The 19,189-nt window shown below is 52.0% G+C and overlaps 1 protein-coding gene across 4 annotated transcripts in view; it reads right to left on the bottom strand.

Annotated features, from left to right (window-relative positions):
* Nucleotides 1-1,023: 1,023 nt before the first annotated feature.
* Nucleotides 1,024-19,189, bottom strand: part of CUNH17orf114 (chromosome unknown C17orf114 homolog) — a 64,749-nt gene continuing 46,583 nt past the window's right edge. For all 4 annotated transcript variants that reach the window (XM_073547105.1, XM_073547101.1, XM_073547104.1 and 1 more), the window contains 2 exons: nucleotides 3,957-4,036; nucleotides 1,024-1,760 (listed from right to left, as the gene is read on the bottom strand). In XM_073547105.1, the coding sequence (XP_073403206.1) occupies nucleotides 1,588-1,760; nucleotides 3,957-4,035 (252 nt within the window). In that variant the 5' untranslated portion in view covers nucleotide 4,036 and the 3' untranslated portion in view covers nucleotides 1,024-1,587. The remainder of the gene's footprint in view (nucleotides 1,761-3,956; nucleotides 4,037-19,189) is intronic.

Genomic DNA, 19,189 nt, shown 5'->3' with positions numbered 1-19,189 from the left:
TACCTTCTGTCAAAACCACAAGGATACCCAAGAGCTTACGTTTCACTCATTGGATGTAAGGAGGGCCGTTCTTCAGTACAGAGAGGCCACAAAATATTGTCGAATTGACTATATTCATTCAGTTTGTTGTGAAGAAGGCTTCAAGAGCTACACTAGGAAGGTGGATTAAATCCGTAACCAGTCTGGCCTATACCTCAGAAGGAAGAACTCGTCCGGATAACACCAGAGCAGTCTCTACATCTTGGGCAGGGGCCTCGGTGAACCAGATCTGCAGGACAGCGACGTGGTCAAGCCTTAATACCTTTTGTAGACATTATAAATTGGACATTGTGTTAGGCCAAAAGAAGGCCTTCAGGAAAGTTCTCCAAGCAGTTGTCCCACCCTGAATGTTCTATCTGGTATTTTCCTGATGTTGCTGTCAGGAGAAACGTCCTGAAGAGGGGGAATTAGTCAAAGCTGTAATTGTGTGTCCAGGAGTCCACCATGACCGCACCCTTACATTCCTCCCCCCTTAAATTTCCTGTCTGCTCTGTGAAGGTAACGTATGTAGAAGGAATTTTCAACAAAATTGAGATGCATCCATCCTGGTGTGGTACTTGGAAAATCACTAGTGGGTGGTGGAAATGGGAAGGACAGGAACACACGAGGTTAAAAGGCCCTATCAAGGATGTGAAGGACAACCTCCTGATGGTGCCGTCATGACTGACTCCAGGTGACACAGTTACCCCTAGGACTAATTCCTCCTTTCAGCCCAGGTTCTCAGCATTACTTGTGTGGTTTGGCAGTGTGATGTAGTGACATTCGTTGTGCATGATATGGCGGTATTATGGATTCCCTCTGGTTAGTTAAAGCTAAAAATTAAGCTCTAAAATTGGAGGTGCTTGGTCCCTGGAAGATCGGGGTGTAACAGTCGCCCTCTTTCCGTAGACCTCATACACATCTGAGGGTCTGTTACCCTGGGTCAGGGCAGACGCTCCTCATCTCTCTCCAAGCATTCACTGACAGCAAGCACAGGTCTTTGCATTCAGGCTCGGATGCTGTTTTTATGTTTATTCATAAAAAAATAAAATGAAAAAAGTCTATAAACCAGACCCCTGCGAGGTCACGCTGGGACTTGTGGTCAGTGGCAGGAGGGTCGTACATCTGGTAATCCAGCATCTGATGGTCCAGCAGGGGACCAATCACATTAGAATTTTCCTTCTAGTGATCAGTACTGACTGCGGACACCAGGGGGCGACCTATTATAAAATTTCATTAAAAAACAGTAATAAAAACATTTTGTAAAAAATCTAAGGATCCTGGTGATATCCATACTAGAATATGGCTGATAACAACGAGCAATACCAGCACTCATCTAGCAGCAGATGTGTAAGATACAGCACATAGAGGGCGCTGTGTCCCTGCACAGTGATAGTGGCCATAGGCATGCCCAGGCCTGCACTGCCACCTTCTGGTGGATTCCGAGTACTGCGCCCTTAGCTGAGGAGGGTGAGATTGTAGTCCCTACTAGTTAATGTTCAGTGCGGACCCCAACTCAGGAAGACTCCCCCCAAATCCTGGAGCTGGAGGGAAGAGACTGTCCTGTCCTCAGAAGGTGGAGTCGTTCACAAACATGTTGGAGTCCATCTCATGGCGGAAGGACACGCGGGCTTTACCGCTGAAGTACGCGCGGCTCTGCTGACCGTCAGTATCGCTGCCTGAGGAGTTGGTGGAGCGCAGGCGGGGCTTCTGCTCCTGAGGGGCAGGGGCTGCGGGGGTCTCTGCAAGAGGAAGAAGAAACATGGGTACAGTGTGCTCCCCTCACAGACACGGACTTCATCCTCACACGTGTACGCTTCCCTGTATACACCGCACCCCGAAACCCTGTATACACAGCAACCCCGTGTACATGTACCCTCTCCTGTGTACACCGCACCCCGAAATCCTGTATATACCGCAACCCTGTGTACACGTAGCCCTCCTGTATACACCACACCCCCCATATACATGTAGCCCCTCCTGTATACACCGCACCCCCATATACACGTAGCCCCTCCTGTGTACACCGCAACACCGTGTACACGTACCCTCTTTATACACCGCACCCCCCGTGTACACGTAGCCCCACCTGTATACACCGCATCCGGTGTACACTGCACCCCCATATACACGTAGCCTCTCCTATATATACTGCACCCCCTGTGCACTTGTAGCCCCTCCTATATACACCGCACCCCCATATACACGTATCCCCACCTGTATACACCGCACCCCCCATATACACGTACCCTCTCCTGTATACACCGCATCCCCCGTATACACGTAGCCCCTCCTGTATATACCCCACCCCCCGTATACACGTAGCCTCTCCTGTATATACTGCATCCCCCATATACATGTAACCCCTCCTGTATATACCTCACACCCCTGTACACGTAGCCTCTCTGGTATATACCTCACACCCCTGTACACGTAGCCCCTCCTGTATATACCACACCCCCTGTGTACACGTAGCCCCACCTGTATACACCGAACCCCCGTATACATGTACCTTCTCCTGTATACACCGCATCCCCAGTATACACGTAGTCCCTCCTGTATACATAGCATCCCCCCGGTATACACGTAGCCCCTCCAGTATACACCACATCCCCCGTATACACGTAGCCCCTTCTGAATACACCGCATCCCCCGTATACATGTAACCTCTCCTGTATACACCGCACCTCCCATATACACAAACAGAGCACAGAATGACAATTGTGCAGAAATATCCTGCAGTAAAACATATACCAGTAGTCAGCAAGTGCTGATAAAAAGATAACAAATACAGGGTATTTAGTCGATACGTTTTTTGCAAAAAAAAATGTATACCAAGCTGCTCCACCTCGTCAAGGTAACCCTCTTGTGTGACATGCACATAAAGAGCTGGCTTACACCACGTGCCCATACCAGGAAGCGCCTGTCTTCATCCTGTTCATTTAGACACTGTTCACCTGTTCAGGTTTTAAATACATTAGATAGGGACTGTTTCAATACGGGTTACCTTGACGCGGTGGAGCAGCTTGGTATACATTTTTTTGCAAAAAAAACGTATTGACTAAATACCCTGTATTTATCATCTTTTTATCAGCACTTGCTGACTACTGGTATAGGTTTTACTGCAGGATATTTCTGCACAATTGTCATTCTGTGCTCTCTGAGTCAGTGGGTGGTATGTACAGTGTCGTACCGACTTGTTCATATGTGTGCATGTCACATGTGTTTTTAACCCCCCATATACATGTAGCCCCTTCTGTATATACCGCATCCCCCGCATACATGTAGCCCCACCTGTATATACCGCATCCCCGTATACATGTAGCCCCTCCTGTATATACCTCACACCCCTGTACACGTAGCCCCTCCTGTATATACCGCCCCCCCGTGAACACGTAGCCCCACCTGTATACACCGCACCCCCGTATACATGTACTTTCTCCTGTATACACCGCATCCCCAGTATACACATAGCCCCTCCTATATTCACCGCACCCCCCCATATACACATAACCTCCTGCATAGCCCCACCTGTATACACCGCACCCCCCCATATACACATAACCTCTCCTGTATACACCACATCCCCAGTATACATGTAGCCCCTTCTGTATACTTCGCATCCCCCGTATACACGTAACCTCTCCTGTATACACCGCACCTCCCGTATACACGTAGCCCCTCCTGTATATACCTCACACCCCTGTACACGTAGTCCCTCCTGTATACATCGCAACCCCCTGTGTACACGTAGCCCCACGTGTATATACCTCACACCCCTGTACACGTAGCCCCTCCTGTATACATCGCACCCCCCCTGTGTACACGTAGCCCCACGTGTATATACCGCACATCCCTGTACACGTAGCCCCTCCTGTATATACCGCACACCCCTGTACACACCGCCCCCCGTGTATATGTAGCCCCTCATCTCTCACCTTCATCACTGGATTTGCTTCTTTTTCGTTCTTTCCTCCTTCCATACCAGGGGAAACAGCGCAGAGACTTCACCCCCATCCTAGGAAGAGAAGACAGGAGACATGTACTCTGTGTACAGTGCGGAGCGCTCTGCGCGGCCCGGAGAAATATCCCACACAGCAATGTACAGATCCAGACACATCCCCATACCAGGCATACCTCACGTCACAGTACACAGCAGCCCACTATATACAGCTGCCTGCTATATGCAGCCGCCCACTATATACAGCCCTGGATATACAGCCGCACACTATATACAGCTGCCTGCTATATGCAGCTGTTCGCTATATACATCCCTGGATATACAGCCGCCCACTATATACAGCTGCCTGCTATATGCAGCTGTTTGCTATATACATCCCTGGATATACAGCCGCCCACTATATACAGCTGCCTGCTATATACAACCACCCACTATAAACAGACAGTTACCTCCTATGTATGGGAGACACGGGGTGGGGGAGACAGCACATTAGTGGACAGTTACCTCCTATGTATGAGAGACACGGGGTGGGGGAGACAGCACATTAGTGGGCAGTTACCTCCTATGTATGAGAGACACGGGGCGGGGGAGACAGCACATTAGTGGGCAGTTACCTCCTATGTATGGGAGACACGGGGTGGGGGAGACAACACATTAGTGGACAGTTACCTCCTATGTATGAGAGACACGGGGTGGGGGAGACAGCACATTAGTGGGCAGTTACCTCCTATGTATGGGAGACACGGGGTGGGGGAGACAGCACATTAGTGGGCAGTTACCTCCTATGTATGAGAGACACGGGGTGGGGGAGACAGAACATTAGTGGACAGTTACCTCCTATGTATGAGAGACACGGGGCGGGGGAGACAGAACATTAGTGGACAGTTACCTCCTATGTATGAGAGACACGGGGCGGGGGAGACAGCACATTAGTGGGCAGTTACCTCCTATGTATGAGAGACACGGGGCGGGGGAGACAGAACATTAGTGGACAGTTACCTCCTATGTATGAGAGACACGGGGCGGGGGAGACAGCACATTAGTGGGCAGTTACCTCCTATGTATGGGAGACACGGGGTGGGGGAGACAGAACATTAGTGGACAGTTACCTCCTATGTATGAGAGACACGGGGCGGGGGAGACAGCACATTAGTGGGCAGTTACCTCCTATGTATGGGAGACACGGGGTGGGGGAGACAGTACATTAGTGGGCAGTTACCTCCTATGTATGAGAGACACGGGGTGGGGGAGACAGCACATTAGTGGACAGTTACGTCCTATGTATGGGAGACACGGGGTGGGGGAGACAACACATTAGTGGACAGTTATCTCCTATGTATGAGAGACACGGGGTGGGGGAGACAGCACATTAGTGGACAGTTATCTCCTATGTATGAGAGACACGGGGTGGGGGAGACAGCACATTAGTGGACAGTTATCTCCTATGTATGGGAGACACGGGGTGGGGAGACAGCACATTAGTGGACAGTTACCTCCTATGTATGAGAGACATGGGGTGGGGGAGACAACACATTAGTGGACAGTTATCTCCTATGTATGAGAGACACGGGGTGGGGAGACAGCACATTAGTGGACAGTTATCTCCTATGCATGAGAGACACGGGGTGGGGGAGACAACACATTAGTGGGCAGTTACATCCTATGTATGGGAGACACGGGGTGGGGAGACAGAACATTAGTGGACAGTTACCTACTATGTATGAGAGACACGGGGTGGGGGAGACAGCAAATTAGTGGACAGAAATCTCCTATGTATGGGAGACACAGGGTGGGGGAGACAGCACATTAGTGGACAGTTACCTCCTATGTATGGGAGACACGGGGTGGGGAGACAGAACATTAGTGGACAGTTATCTCCTATGTATGGGAGACACAGGGTGGGGGAGACAGCACATTAGTGGACAGTTACCTCCTATGTATGGGAGACACGGGGTGGGGAGACAGAACATTAGTGGACAGTTACCTCCTATGTATGGGAGACACGGGGTGGGGGAGACAGCACATTAGTGGACAGAAATCTATGTATGGGAGACACGGGGTGGGGGAGACAGCACATTAGTGGACAGTTATCTGCTATGTATGAGAGATACGGGGCGGGGGAGACAGCACATTAGTGGGCAGTTACCTCCTATGTATGGGAGACACAGGACGGGGGAGACACCACATTAGTGGACAGTTATCTCCTATGTATGGGAGACACAGGACGGGGTAGACACCACATTAGTGGGCAGTTACCTCCTATGTATGGGAGACACAGGACGGGGGAGACACCACATTAGTGGACAGTTATCTCCTATGTATGGAAGACAGCACATTAGTGGGCAGTTACCTCCTATGTGTGAGAGACACGGGGTGGGGGAGACAGCACATTAGTGGGCAGTTACCTCCTATGTGTGAGAGACACGGGGTGGGGGAGACAGCACATTAGTGGACAGTTATCTGCTATGTATGAGAGATACGGGGCGGGGGAGACAGCACATTAGTGGGCAGTTACCTCCTATGTATGGGAGACACAGGACGGGGGAGACACCACATTAGTGGACAGTTATCTCCTATGTATGGGAGACACAGGACGGGGTAGACACCACATTAGTGGGCAGTTACCTCCTATGTATGGGAGACACAGGACGGGGGAGACACCACATTAGTGGACAGTTATCTCCTATGTATGGAAGACAGCACATTAGTGGGCAGTTACCTCCTATGTGTGAGAGACACGGGGTGGGGGAGACAGCACATTAGTGGGCAGTTACCTCCTATGTGTGAGAGACACGGGGTGGGGGAGACAGCACATTAGTGGGCAGTTACCTCCTGTGCATGAGAGATACGGGGCGGGGGAGACAGCACATTAGTGGGCAGTTACCTCCTATGTATGAGAGACACGGGGTGGGGGAGACAGCACATTAGTGGACAGTTACCTCCTATGTATGAGAGACACGGGGTGGGGGAGACAGCACATTAGTGGGCAGTTACCTCCTATGTATGAGAGACACGGGGTGGGGGAGACAGCACATTAGTCGGCAGTTACCTCCTATGTATGGGAGACACTGGGTGGGGGAGACAGCACATTAGTGGACAGAAATCTCCTATGTATGGGAGACACGGGGTGGGGGAGACAGGACATTAGTGGGCAGTTACCTCCTATGTATGAGAGACACGGTGTGGGGGAGACAGCACATTAGTGGACAGTTACCTCCTATGTATGAGACACACGGAGTAGGGGAGACAGCACATTAGTGGGCAGTTACCTCCTATGTATGAGAGACACGGGGTGGGGGAGACAGCACATTAGTGGGCAGTTACCTCCTATGTATGGGAGACACTGGGTGGGGGAGACAGCACATTAGTGGACAGAAATCTCCTATGTATGGGAGACACGGGGTGGGGGAGACAGGACATTAGTGGGCAGTTACCTCCTATGTATGAGAGACACGGTGTGGGGGAGACAGCACATTAGTGGGCAGTTACGTCCTATATATGAGAGACACGGGGTGGGGGACAAGGCACATTAGTGGACAGTTACCTCCTATGTATGGGAGACACGGGGTGGGGGAGACAGCACATTAGTGGGCAATTCCTAAATATGAGAGACACGGGGTGGGGGAGACAGCACATTAGTGGACAGAAATCTCCTATGTACGGGAGACACGGGGTGGGGGAGACAGCACATTAGTGGGCAGTTACCTCCTATGTATGAGAGACACGGGGTGGGGGAGACAGCACATTAGTGGGCAGTTACCTCCTATGTATGAGAGACACGGGGTGGGGGACAAGGCACATTAGTGGACAGTTACCTCCTATGTATGAGAGACACGGGGTGGGGGAGACAACACATTAGTGGACAGTTATCTCCTATGTATGAGAGACACGGGGTGGGGAGACAGCACATTAGTGGACAGTTATCTCCTATGTATGGGAGACACGGGGTGGGGGAGACAGCACATTAGTGGACAGTTATCTCCTATGCATGAGAGACACGGGGTGGGGAGACAGAACATTAGTGGGCAGTTACCTCCTATGTATGGTAGACACGGGGTGGGGAGACAGAACATTAGTGGACAGAAATCTCCTATGTATGGGAGACACGGGGTGGGGAGACAGAACATTAGTGGACAGTTACCTCCTATGTATGAGAGACACGGGGTGGGGGAGACAGCACATTAGTGGACAGTTACCTCCTATGAATGGGAGACACAGGGTGGGGAGACAGAACATTAGTGGACAGTTACCTCCTATGTATGGGAGACACGGGGTGGGGGAGAGAGCACATTAGTGGACAGAAATCTCCTATGTATGGGAGACACGGGGTGGGGGAGACAGCACATTAGTGGACAGAAATCTCCTATGTATGAGAGACACGGGGTGGGGGAGACAGCACATTAGTGGACAGTTACCTCCTATGTATGGGAGACACGGGGTGGGGAGACAGAACATTAGTGGACAGTTACCTCCTATGTATGAGAGACACGGGGTGGGGGAGACAGCACATTAGTGGACAGTTATCTGCTATGTATGAGAGATACGGGGCGGGGGAGACAGCACATTAGTGGGCAGTTACCTCCTATGTATGAGAGACACGGGGTGGGGGAGACAGAACATTAGTGGGCAGTTACCTCCTATATATGAGAGACACGGGATGGGGGAGACAGCACATTAGTGGACAGATATCTCCTATGTATGACAGATACGGGACGGGGAGACAGCACATTAGTGGCAGTTACCTCCTATGTATGAGAGAAACGGGACGGGGGAGACAGCACATTAGTGGACAGATATCTCCTATGTATGAGAGACACGGGACGGGGGAGACAGCACATTAGTGGGCAGTTGCCTCCTATGTATGAGAGATACGGGGTGGGGGAGACAGCACATTAGTGGGCAGTTATCTCCTATGTATGGGAGACACAGGACGGGGGAGACACCACATTAGTGGGCAGTTACCTCCTATGTATAGGAGACACAGGACGGGGGAGACACCACATTAGTGGACAGTTATCTCCTATGTATGGGAGACAGCACATTAGTGGGCAGTTACCTCCTATGTGTGACAGACACGGGGTGGGGGAGACAGCACATTAGTGGGCAGTTACCTCCTATGTGTGAGAGACACGGGGTGGGGGAGACAGCACATTAGTGGGCAGTTACCTCCTATGTGTGAGAGACACGGGGTGGGGGAGACAGCACATTAGTGGGCAGTTACCTCCTATATATGGCAGACACGGGGTGGGGGAGACAGCACATTAGTGGGCAGTTACCTCTTATGTATGGGAGACACGGGGCGGGCGAGACAGCACATTAGTGGGCAGTCACCTCCTATGTAAGGGAGACAGCACAATAGTGGACAATTATGTGCTATGCATGAGAGACACGGGGCGGGGGAGACAGCACATTAGTGGACAGTTACCTCCTATGTATGGGAGACACATGGTGGGGGAGACAGCACATTAGTGGGCAGTTATCTGCTATGTGTGAGAGACACGGGGTGGGGGAGACAGCACATTAGTGGGCAGTTACCTCTTATGTATGGGAGACATGGGGTGGGGGAGACAGCACATTAGTGGGCAGTTACCTCCTATGTATGAGAGATACGGGGCGGGGGAGACAGCACATTAGTGGGCAGTTACCTCCTATGTATGGGAGACACGGGGTGGGGGAGACAGCACATTAGTGGGCAGTTACCTCCTATGTATGAGAGATACGGGGCGGGGGAGACAGCACATTAGTGGACAGTTACCTCCTATGTATGAGAGACAGCACAATAGTGGACAATTATCTGCTATGCATGAGAGACACGGGACGGGGGAGACAACACATTAGTGGGCCGTTACCTCCTATGTATGAGAGATACGGGGCGGGGGAGACAGCACATTAGTGGGCAGTTACCTCCTATGTATGGGAGACACGGGGTGGGGGAGACAGCACATTAGTGGGCAGTTACCTCCTATGTATGGGAGACACGGGGTGGGGGAGACAGCACATTAGTGGGCAGTTATCTGCTATGTGTGAGAGACACGGGGTGGGGGAGACAGAACATTAGTTGGCAGTTATCTGCTACGTGTGAGAGACACGGGGTGGGGGAGACAGCACATTAGTGGACAGTTACCTCCTATGTATGAGAGACACGGGGTGGGGGAGACAGCACATTAGTGGGCAGTTACCTCCTATGTATGAGAGACACGGGGTGGGGGAGACAGCACATTAGTGGACAGTTACGTCCTATGTATGAGAGATATGGGGTGGGGGAGACAGCACATTAGTGGGCAGTTACCTCCTATATATGGGAGACACGGGGTGGGGGAGACAGCACATTAGTGGGCAGTTACCTCCTATGTATGGGAGACACGGGACGGGGGAGACAGCACATTAGTGGGCAGTTACCTCCTATATATGGCAGACACGGGGTGGGGAGACAGCACATTAGTGGGCAGTTACCTCCTATGTATGGGAGACATGGGGCGGGGGAGACAGCACATTAGTGGGCAGTTACCTCCTATATGGGAGACACGAGGTGGGGGAGACAGCACATTAGTGGACATTTACCTACTATGTATGAGAGAGAGCACAATAGTGGACAATTATCTGCTATGCATGAGAGACACGGGACGGGGGAGACAACACATTAGTGGGCAGTTACCTCCTATGTAAGGGAGACACGGGGTGGGGGAGACAGCACATTAGTGGACAGTTACCTCCTATGTATGAGAGACACGGGGTGGGGGAGACAGCACATTAGTGGGCAGTTATCTGCTATGTATGACAGATACGGGGTGGGGGAGACAGCACATTAGTGGGCAGTTATCTGCTATGTATGAGAGACACGGGGTGGGGGAGACAGCACATTAGTGGACAGTTACCTCCTATGTGTGAGAGACACGGGGTGGGGGAGACAGCACATTAGTGGGCAGTTATCTCCTATGTATGGGAGACACGGGGTGGGGAGACAGAACATTAGTGGACAGTTATCTCCTATGTATGGGAGACACGGGGTGGGGGAGACAGCACATTAGTGGACAGAAATCTCCTATGTATGGGAGACACGGGGTGGGGGAGACAGCACATTAGTGGGCAGTTACCTCCTATGTATGAGAGACACGGGGTGGGGGAGACAGAACATTAGTGGGCAGTTACCTCCTATATATGAGAGACACGGGGTGGGGGAGACAGCACATTAGTGGACAGATATCTCCTATGTATGACAGATACGGGACGGGGGAGACAGCACATTAGTGGGCAGTTGCCTCCTATATATGAGAGATACGGGGTGGGGGAGACAGCACATTAGTGGACAGATACAGTATCTCCTATATATGAGAGACACGGGGTGGGGGAGACAGCACATCAGTGGACAGATATCTCCTATATATGAGAGACACGGGGTGGGGGAGACAGCACATTAGTGGGCAGTTACCTCCTATGTATGAGAGATACGGGGTGGGGGAGACAGAACATTAGTGGGCAGTTACCTCCTATGTATGAGAGACACGGGGTGGGGGAGACAGCACATTAGTGGACAGATATCTCCTATGTATGACAGATACGGGACGGGGGAGACAGCACATTAGTGGGCAGTTGCCTCCTATATATGAGAGACACGGGGTGGGGGAGACAGCACATTAGTGGACAGTTACCTCCTATGTATGAGAGATACGGGGTGGGGGAGACAGAACATTAGTGGGCAGTTACCTCCTATATATGAGAGACACGGGGTGGGGGAGACAGCACATTAGTGGGCAGTTACCTCCTAAATATGAGAGACACGGGGTGGGGGAGACAGCACATTAGTGGGAAGTTACCTCCTATGTATGAGAGACACGGGGTGGGGGAGACAGCACATTAGTGGACAGTTACCTCCTATGTATGAGAGACACGGGGTGGGGGAGACAGCACATTAGTGGGCAGTTACCTCCTATATATGAGAGACACGGGGTGGGGGAGACAGCACATTAGTGGGCAGTTTCCCATACATAGGAGGTGACACGGGGTGGGGGAGACAGCACATTAGTGGGCAGTTACCTCCTATGTATGAGAGACACGGGGTGGGGGAGACAGCACATTAGTGGGCAGTTACCTCCTATGTATGAGAGACACGGGGTGGGGGAGACAGCACATTAGTGGGCAGTTACCTCCTATGTATGAGAGACACGGGGTGGGGGAGACAGCACATTAGTGGGCAGTTGCCTCCTATGTATGAGAGACACGGGGTGGGGGAGACAGCACATTAGTGGGCAGTTACCTCCTATGTATGAGAGACACGGGGTGGGGGAGACAGAACATTAGTGGACAGATATCTCCGATGTATGAGAGACACGGGACGGGGGAGACAGCACATTAGTGGGCAGTTACCTCCTATGTATGAGAGACACGGGGTGGGGGAGACAGCACATTAGTGGGCAGTTGCCTCCTATGTATGAGAGACACGGGGTGGGGGAGACAGCACATTAGTGGGCAGTTACCTCCTATGTATGAGAGACACAGGGTGGGGGAGACAGCACATTAGTGGACAGAAATCTCCTATGTATGGGAGACACGGGGTGGGGGAGACAGGACATTAGTGGGCAGTTACCTCCTATGTATGAGAGACACGGTGTGGGGGAGACAGCACATTAGTGGACAGTTACCTCCTATGTATGAGAGACACCGAGTAGGGGAGACAGCACATTAGTGGGCAGTTACCTCCTATGTATGAGAGACACGGGGTGGGGGAGACAGGACATTAGTGGGCAGTTACCTCCTATGTATGAGAGACACGGTGTGGGGGAGACAGCACATTAGTGGGCAGTTACGTCCTATATATGAGAGACACGGGGTGGGGGACAAGGCACATTAGTGGACAGTTACCTCCTATGTATGGGAGACACGGGGTGGGGGAGACAGCACATTAGTGGGCAATTCCTAAATATGAGAGACACGGGGTGGGGGAGACAGCACATTAGTGGACAGAAATCTCCTATGTACGGGAGACACGGGGTGGGGGAGACAGCACATTAGTGGGCAGTTACCTCCTATGTATGAGAGACACGGGGTGGGGGAGACAGCACATTGGTGGACAGAAATCTCCTATGTATGGGAGACACGGGGTGGGGGAGACAGCACATTAGTGGACAGTTACCTCCTATGTATGGGAGACAGCACATTAGTGGGCAGTTATCTGCTATGTGTGAGAGACACGGGACGGGGGAGACAGCACATTAGTGGGCAGTTGCCTCCTATATATGAGAGACACGGGGTGGGGGAGACAGCACATTAGTGGACAGTTACCTCCTATGTATGAGAGATACGGGGTGGGGGAGACAGAACATTAGTGGGCAGTTACCTCCTATATATGAGAGACACGGGGTGGGGGAGACAGCACATTAGTGGGCAGTTACCTCCTAAATATGAGAGACACGGGGTGGGGGAGACAGCACATTAGTGGGAAGTTACCTCCTATGTATGAGAGACACGGGGTGGGGGAGACAGCACATTAGTGGACAGTTACCTCCTATGTATGAGAGACACGGGGTGGGGGAGACAGCACATGAGTGGGCAGTTACCTCCTATATATGAGAGACACGGGGTGGGGGAGACAGCACATTAGTGGGCAGTTTCCCATACATAGGAGGTGACACGGGGTGGGGGAGACAGCACATTAGTGGGCAGTTACCTCCTATGTATGAGAGACACGGGGTGGGGGAGACAGCACATTAGTGGGCAGTTACCTCCTATGTATGAGAGACACGGGGTGGGGGAGACAGCACATTAGTGGGCAGTTACCTCCTATGTATGAGAGACACGGGGTGGGGGAGACAGCACATTAGTGGGCAGTTGCCTCCTATGTATGAGAGACACGGGGTGGGGGAGACAGCACATTAGTGGGCAGTTACCTCCTATGTATGAGAGACACGGGGTGGGGGAGACAGAACATTAGTGGACAGATATCTCCGATGTATGAGAGACACGGGACGGGGGAGACAGCACATTAGTGGGCAGTTACCTCCTATGTATGAGAGACACGGGGTGGGGGAGACAGCACATTAGTGGGCAGTTGCCTCCTATGTATGAGAGACACGGGGTGGGGGAGACAGCACATTAGTGGGCAGTTACCTCCTATGTATGAGAGACACAGGGTGGGGGAGACAGCACATTAGTGGACAGAAATCTCCTATGTATGGGAGACACGGGGTGGGGGAGACAGGACATTAGTGGGCAGTTACCTCCTATGTATGAGAGACACGGTGTGGGGGAGACAGCACATTAGTGGACAGTTACCTCCTATGTATGAGAGACACCGAGTAGGGGAGACAGCACATTAGTGGGCAGTTACCTCCTATGTATGAGAGACACGGGGTGGGGGAGACAGGACATTAGTGGGCAGTTACCTCCTATGTATGAGAGACACGGTGTGGGGGAGACAGCACATTAGTGGGCAGTTACGTCCTATATATGAGAGACACGGGGTGGGGGACAAGGCACATTAGTGGACAGTTACCTCCTATGTATGGGAGACACGGGGTGGGGGAGACAGCACATTAGTGGGCAATTCCTAAATATGAGAGACACGGGGTGGGGGAGACAGCACATTAGTGGACAGAAATCTCCTATGTACGGGAGACACGGGGTGGGGGAGACAGCACATTAGTGGGCAGTTACCTCCTATGTATGAGAGACACGGGGTGGGGGAGACAGCACATTGGTGGACAGAAATCTCCTATGTATGGGAGACACGGGGTGGGGGAGACAGCACATTAGTGGACAGTTACCTCCTATGTATGGGAGACAGCACATTAGTGGGCAGTTATCTGCTATGTGTGAGAGACACGGGGTGGGGGAGACAGCACATTAGTGGGCAGTTACCTCCTATGTATGAGAGACACGGGGTGGGGGAGACAGCACATTAGTGGGCAGTTACCTCCTATGTATGAGAGACACGGGGTGGGGGACAAGGCACATTAGTGGACAGTTACCTCCTATGTATGAGAGACACGGGGTGGGGGAGACAACACATTAGTGGACAGTTATCTCCTATGTATGAGAGACACGGGGTGGGGAGACAGCACATTAGTGGACAGTTATCTCCTATGTATGGGAGACACGGGGTGGGGGAGACAGCACATTAGTGGACAGTTATCTCCTATGCATGAGAGACACGGGGTGGGGAGACAGAACATTAGTGGGCAGTTACCTCCTATGTATGGTAGACACGGGGTGGGGAGACATAACATTAGTGGACAGAAATCTCCTATGTATGGGAGACACGGGGTGGGGGAGACAGCACATTAGTGGACAGTTATCTCCTATGTATGGGAGACACGGGGTGGGGAGACAGAACATTAGTGGACAGTTACCTCCTATGTATGAGAGACACGGGGTGGGGGAGACAGCACATTAGTGGACAGTTACCTCCTATGTATGGGAGACACGGGGTGGGGAGACAGAACATTAGTGGACAGTTACCTCCTATGTATGGGAGACACGGGGTGGGGGAGAGAGCACATTAGTGGACAGAAATCTCCTATGTATGGGAGACACGGGGTGGGGGAGACAGCACATTAGTGGACAGAAATCTCCTATGTATGAGAGACACGGGGTGGGGGAGACAGCACATTAGTGGACAGTTACCTCCTATGTATGGGAGACACGGGGTGGGGAGACAGAACATTAGTGGACAGTTACCTCCTATGTATGAGAGACACGGGGTGGGGGAGACAGCACATTAGTGGACAGTTACCTCCTATGTATGGGAGACACGGGGTGGGGGAGACAGCACATTAGTGGACAGAAATCTCCTATGTATGAGAGACACGGGGTGGGGGAGACAGCACATTAGTGGACAGTTATCTGCTATGTATGAGAGATACGGGGCGGGGGAGACAGCACATTAGTGGGCAGTTACCTCCTATGTATGAGAGACACGGGGTGGGGGAGACAGAACATTAGTGGGCAGTTACCTCCTATATATGAGAGACACGGGATGGGGGAGACAGCACATTAGTGGACAGATATCTCCTATGTATGACAGATACGGGACGGGGGAGACAGCACATTAGTGGCAGTTACCTCCTATGTATGAGAGAAACGGGACGGGGGAGACAGCACATTAGTGGACAGATATCTCCTATGTATGAGAGACACGGGACGGGGGAGACAGCACATTAGTGGGCAGTTGCCTCCTATGTATGAGAGATACGGGGTGGGGGAGACAGCACATTAGTGGGCAGTTACCTCCTATGTATGAGAGACACGGGGTGGGGGAGACAGAACATTAGTGGACAGATATCTCCGATGTATGAGAGACACGGGACGGGGGAGACAGCACATTAGTGGGCAGTTACCTCCTATGTATGAGAGACACGGGGTGGGGGAGACAGCACATTAGTGGGCAGTTGCCTCCTATGTATGAGAGACACGGGGTGGGGGAGACAGCACATTAGTGGGCAGTTACCTCCTATGTATGAGAGACACAGGGTGGGGGAGACAGAACATTAGTGGACAGATATCTCCGATGTATGAGAGACACGGGGTGGGGGAGACAGCACATTAGTGGACAGATATCTCCGATGTATGAGAGACACGGGACGGGGGAGACAGCACATTAGTGGGCAGTTACCTCCTAAATATGAGAGACACGGGGTGGGGGAGACAGCACATTAGTGGACAGTTATCTGCTATATATGAGAGACACGGGGTGGGGGAGACAGAACATTAGTGGACAGTTACCTCCTATGTATGGGAGACACGGGACGGGGGAGACAGCACATTAGTGGGCAGTTACCTCCTATGTATGAGAGACACGGGGTGGGGAGACAGCACATTAGTGGACAGTTATCTCCTATGTATGAGAGACACGGGGTGGGGGAGACAGCACATTAGAGGACAGTTACCTCCTATGTATGAGAGACACGGGGTGGGGGAGACAACACATTAGTGGACAGTTACCTCCTATGTATGAGAGACACGGGGTGGGGGAGACAGCACATTAGTGGACAGTTACCTCCTATGTATGGGAGACACGGGGTGGGGAGACAGAACATTAGTGGGCAGTTACCTCCTATGTATGGGAGACACGGGGTGGGGAGACAGAACATTAGTGGACAGAAATCTCCTATGTATGGGAGACACGGGGTGGGGGAGACAACACATTAGTGGACAGTTACCTCCTATGTATGGGAGACACGGGGTGGGGGAGACAGCACATTAGTGGACAGTTACCTCCTATGTATGAGAGACACGGGGTGGGGGAGACAGAACATTAGTGGACAGTTACCTCCTATGTATGGGAGACACGGGGCGGGGAGACAGAACATTAGTGGACAGTTACCTCCTATGTATGGGAGACACGGGGTGGGGAGACAGAACATTAGTGGACAGAAATCTCTTATGTATGGGAGACACGGGGTGGGGGAGACAGCACATTAGTGGACAGTTATCTGCTATGTATGAGAGACACGGGACGGGGGAGACAGCACATTAGTGGGCAGTTACCTCCTATGTATGGGAGACAGCACATTAGTGGGCAGTTACCTCCTATGTGTGAGAGACACGGCGTGGGGGAGACAGCACATTAGTGGGCAGTTACCTCCTATGTGTGAGAGACACGGCGTGGGGGAGACAGCACATTAGTGGGCAGTTATCTCCTATGTATGAGAGACACGGGGTGGGGGAGACAACACATTAGTGGACAGTTACCTCCTATGTATGGGAGACACGGGGTGGCGAGACAGAACATTAGTGGACAGTTACCTCCTATGTATGGGAGACACGGGGTGGGGAGACAGAACATTAGTGGACAGTTACCTCCTATGTATGGGAGACACGGGGTGGGGGAGACAGCACATTAGTGGACAGAAATCTCTTATGTATGGGAGACACGGGGTGGGGGAGACAGCACATTAGTGGACAGTTATCTGCTATGTATGAGAGACACGGGACGGGGGAGACAGCACATTAGTGGGCAGTTACCTCCTATGTATGGGAGACAGCACATTAGTGGGCAGTTACCTCCTATGTGTGAGAGACACGGCGTGGGGGAGACAGCACATTAGTGGGCAGTTACCTCCTATGTGTGAGAGACACGGCGTGGGGGAGACAGCACATTAGTGGGCAGTTATCTCCTATGTATGAGAGACACGGGGTGGGGGAGACAACACATTAGTGGACAGTTACCTCCTATGTATGGGAGACACGGGGTGGGGGAGACAGCACATTAGTGGACAGAAATCTCTTATGTATGGGAGACACGGGGTGGGGGAGACAGCACATTAGTGGACAGTTATCTGCTATGTATGAGAGACACGGGACGGGGGAGACAGCACATTAGTGGGCAGTTACCTCCTATGTATGGGAGACAGCACATTAGTGGGCAGTTACCTCCTATGTGTGAGAGACACGGCGTGGGGGAGACAGCACATTAGTGGTCAGTTACCTCCTATGTATGAGAGATACGGGGCGGGGGAGACAGCACATTAGTGGGCAGTTACCTCCTATATATGGGAGACACGGGGTGGGGGAGACAGCACATTAGTGGGCAGTTACCTCCTATGTATGGGAGACACGGGGTGGGGAGACAGAACATTAGTGGACAGTTACCTCCTATGTATGGGAGACACGGGGTGGGGAGACAGAACATTAGTGGACAGTTACCTCCTATGTATGGGAGACACGGGGTGGGGGAGACAGCACATTAGTGGACAGAAATCTCTTATGTATGGGAGACACGGGGTGGGGGAGACAGCACATTAGTGGACAGTTATCTGCTATGTATGAGAGATACGGGGCTGGGGAGACAGAACATTAGTGGGCAGTTACCTCCTATATATGAGAGAAACGGGACGGGGGAGACAGCACATTAGTGGGCAGTTACCTCCTATATATGGGAGACACGGGGTGGGGGAGACAGCACATTAGTGGGCAGTTACCTCCTATGTATGGGAGACAGCACATTAGTGGGCAGTTACCTCCTATGTGTGAGAGACACGGGGTGGGGGAGACAACATTAGTGGGCAGTTACCTCCTATGTGTGAGAGACACGGCGTGGGGGAGACAGCACATTAGTGGGCAGTTACCTCCTATGTATGAGAGATACGGGGCGGGGGAGACAGCACATTAGTGGGCAGTTACCTCCTATATATGGGAGACACGGGGTGGGGGAGACAGCACATTAGTGGGCAGTTACCTCCTATGTATGGGAGACACGGGGTGGGGGAGACAGCA

Source organism: Dendrobates tinctorius, unplaced genomic scaffold (assembly GCF_039654945.1).
Source record: "Dendrobates tinctorius isolate UK_male_01 unplaced genomic scaffold, ASM3965494v1 ptg000151l, whole genome shotgun sequence".
Taxonomy (NCBI): Eukaryota; Metazoa; Chordata; class Amphibia; order Anura; family Dendrobatidae; genus Dendrobates; species Dendrobates tinctorius.
This window is presented reverse-complemented; position numbering and strand designations above follow the sequence as displayed.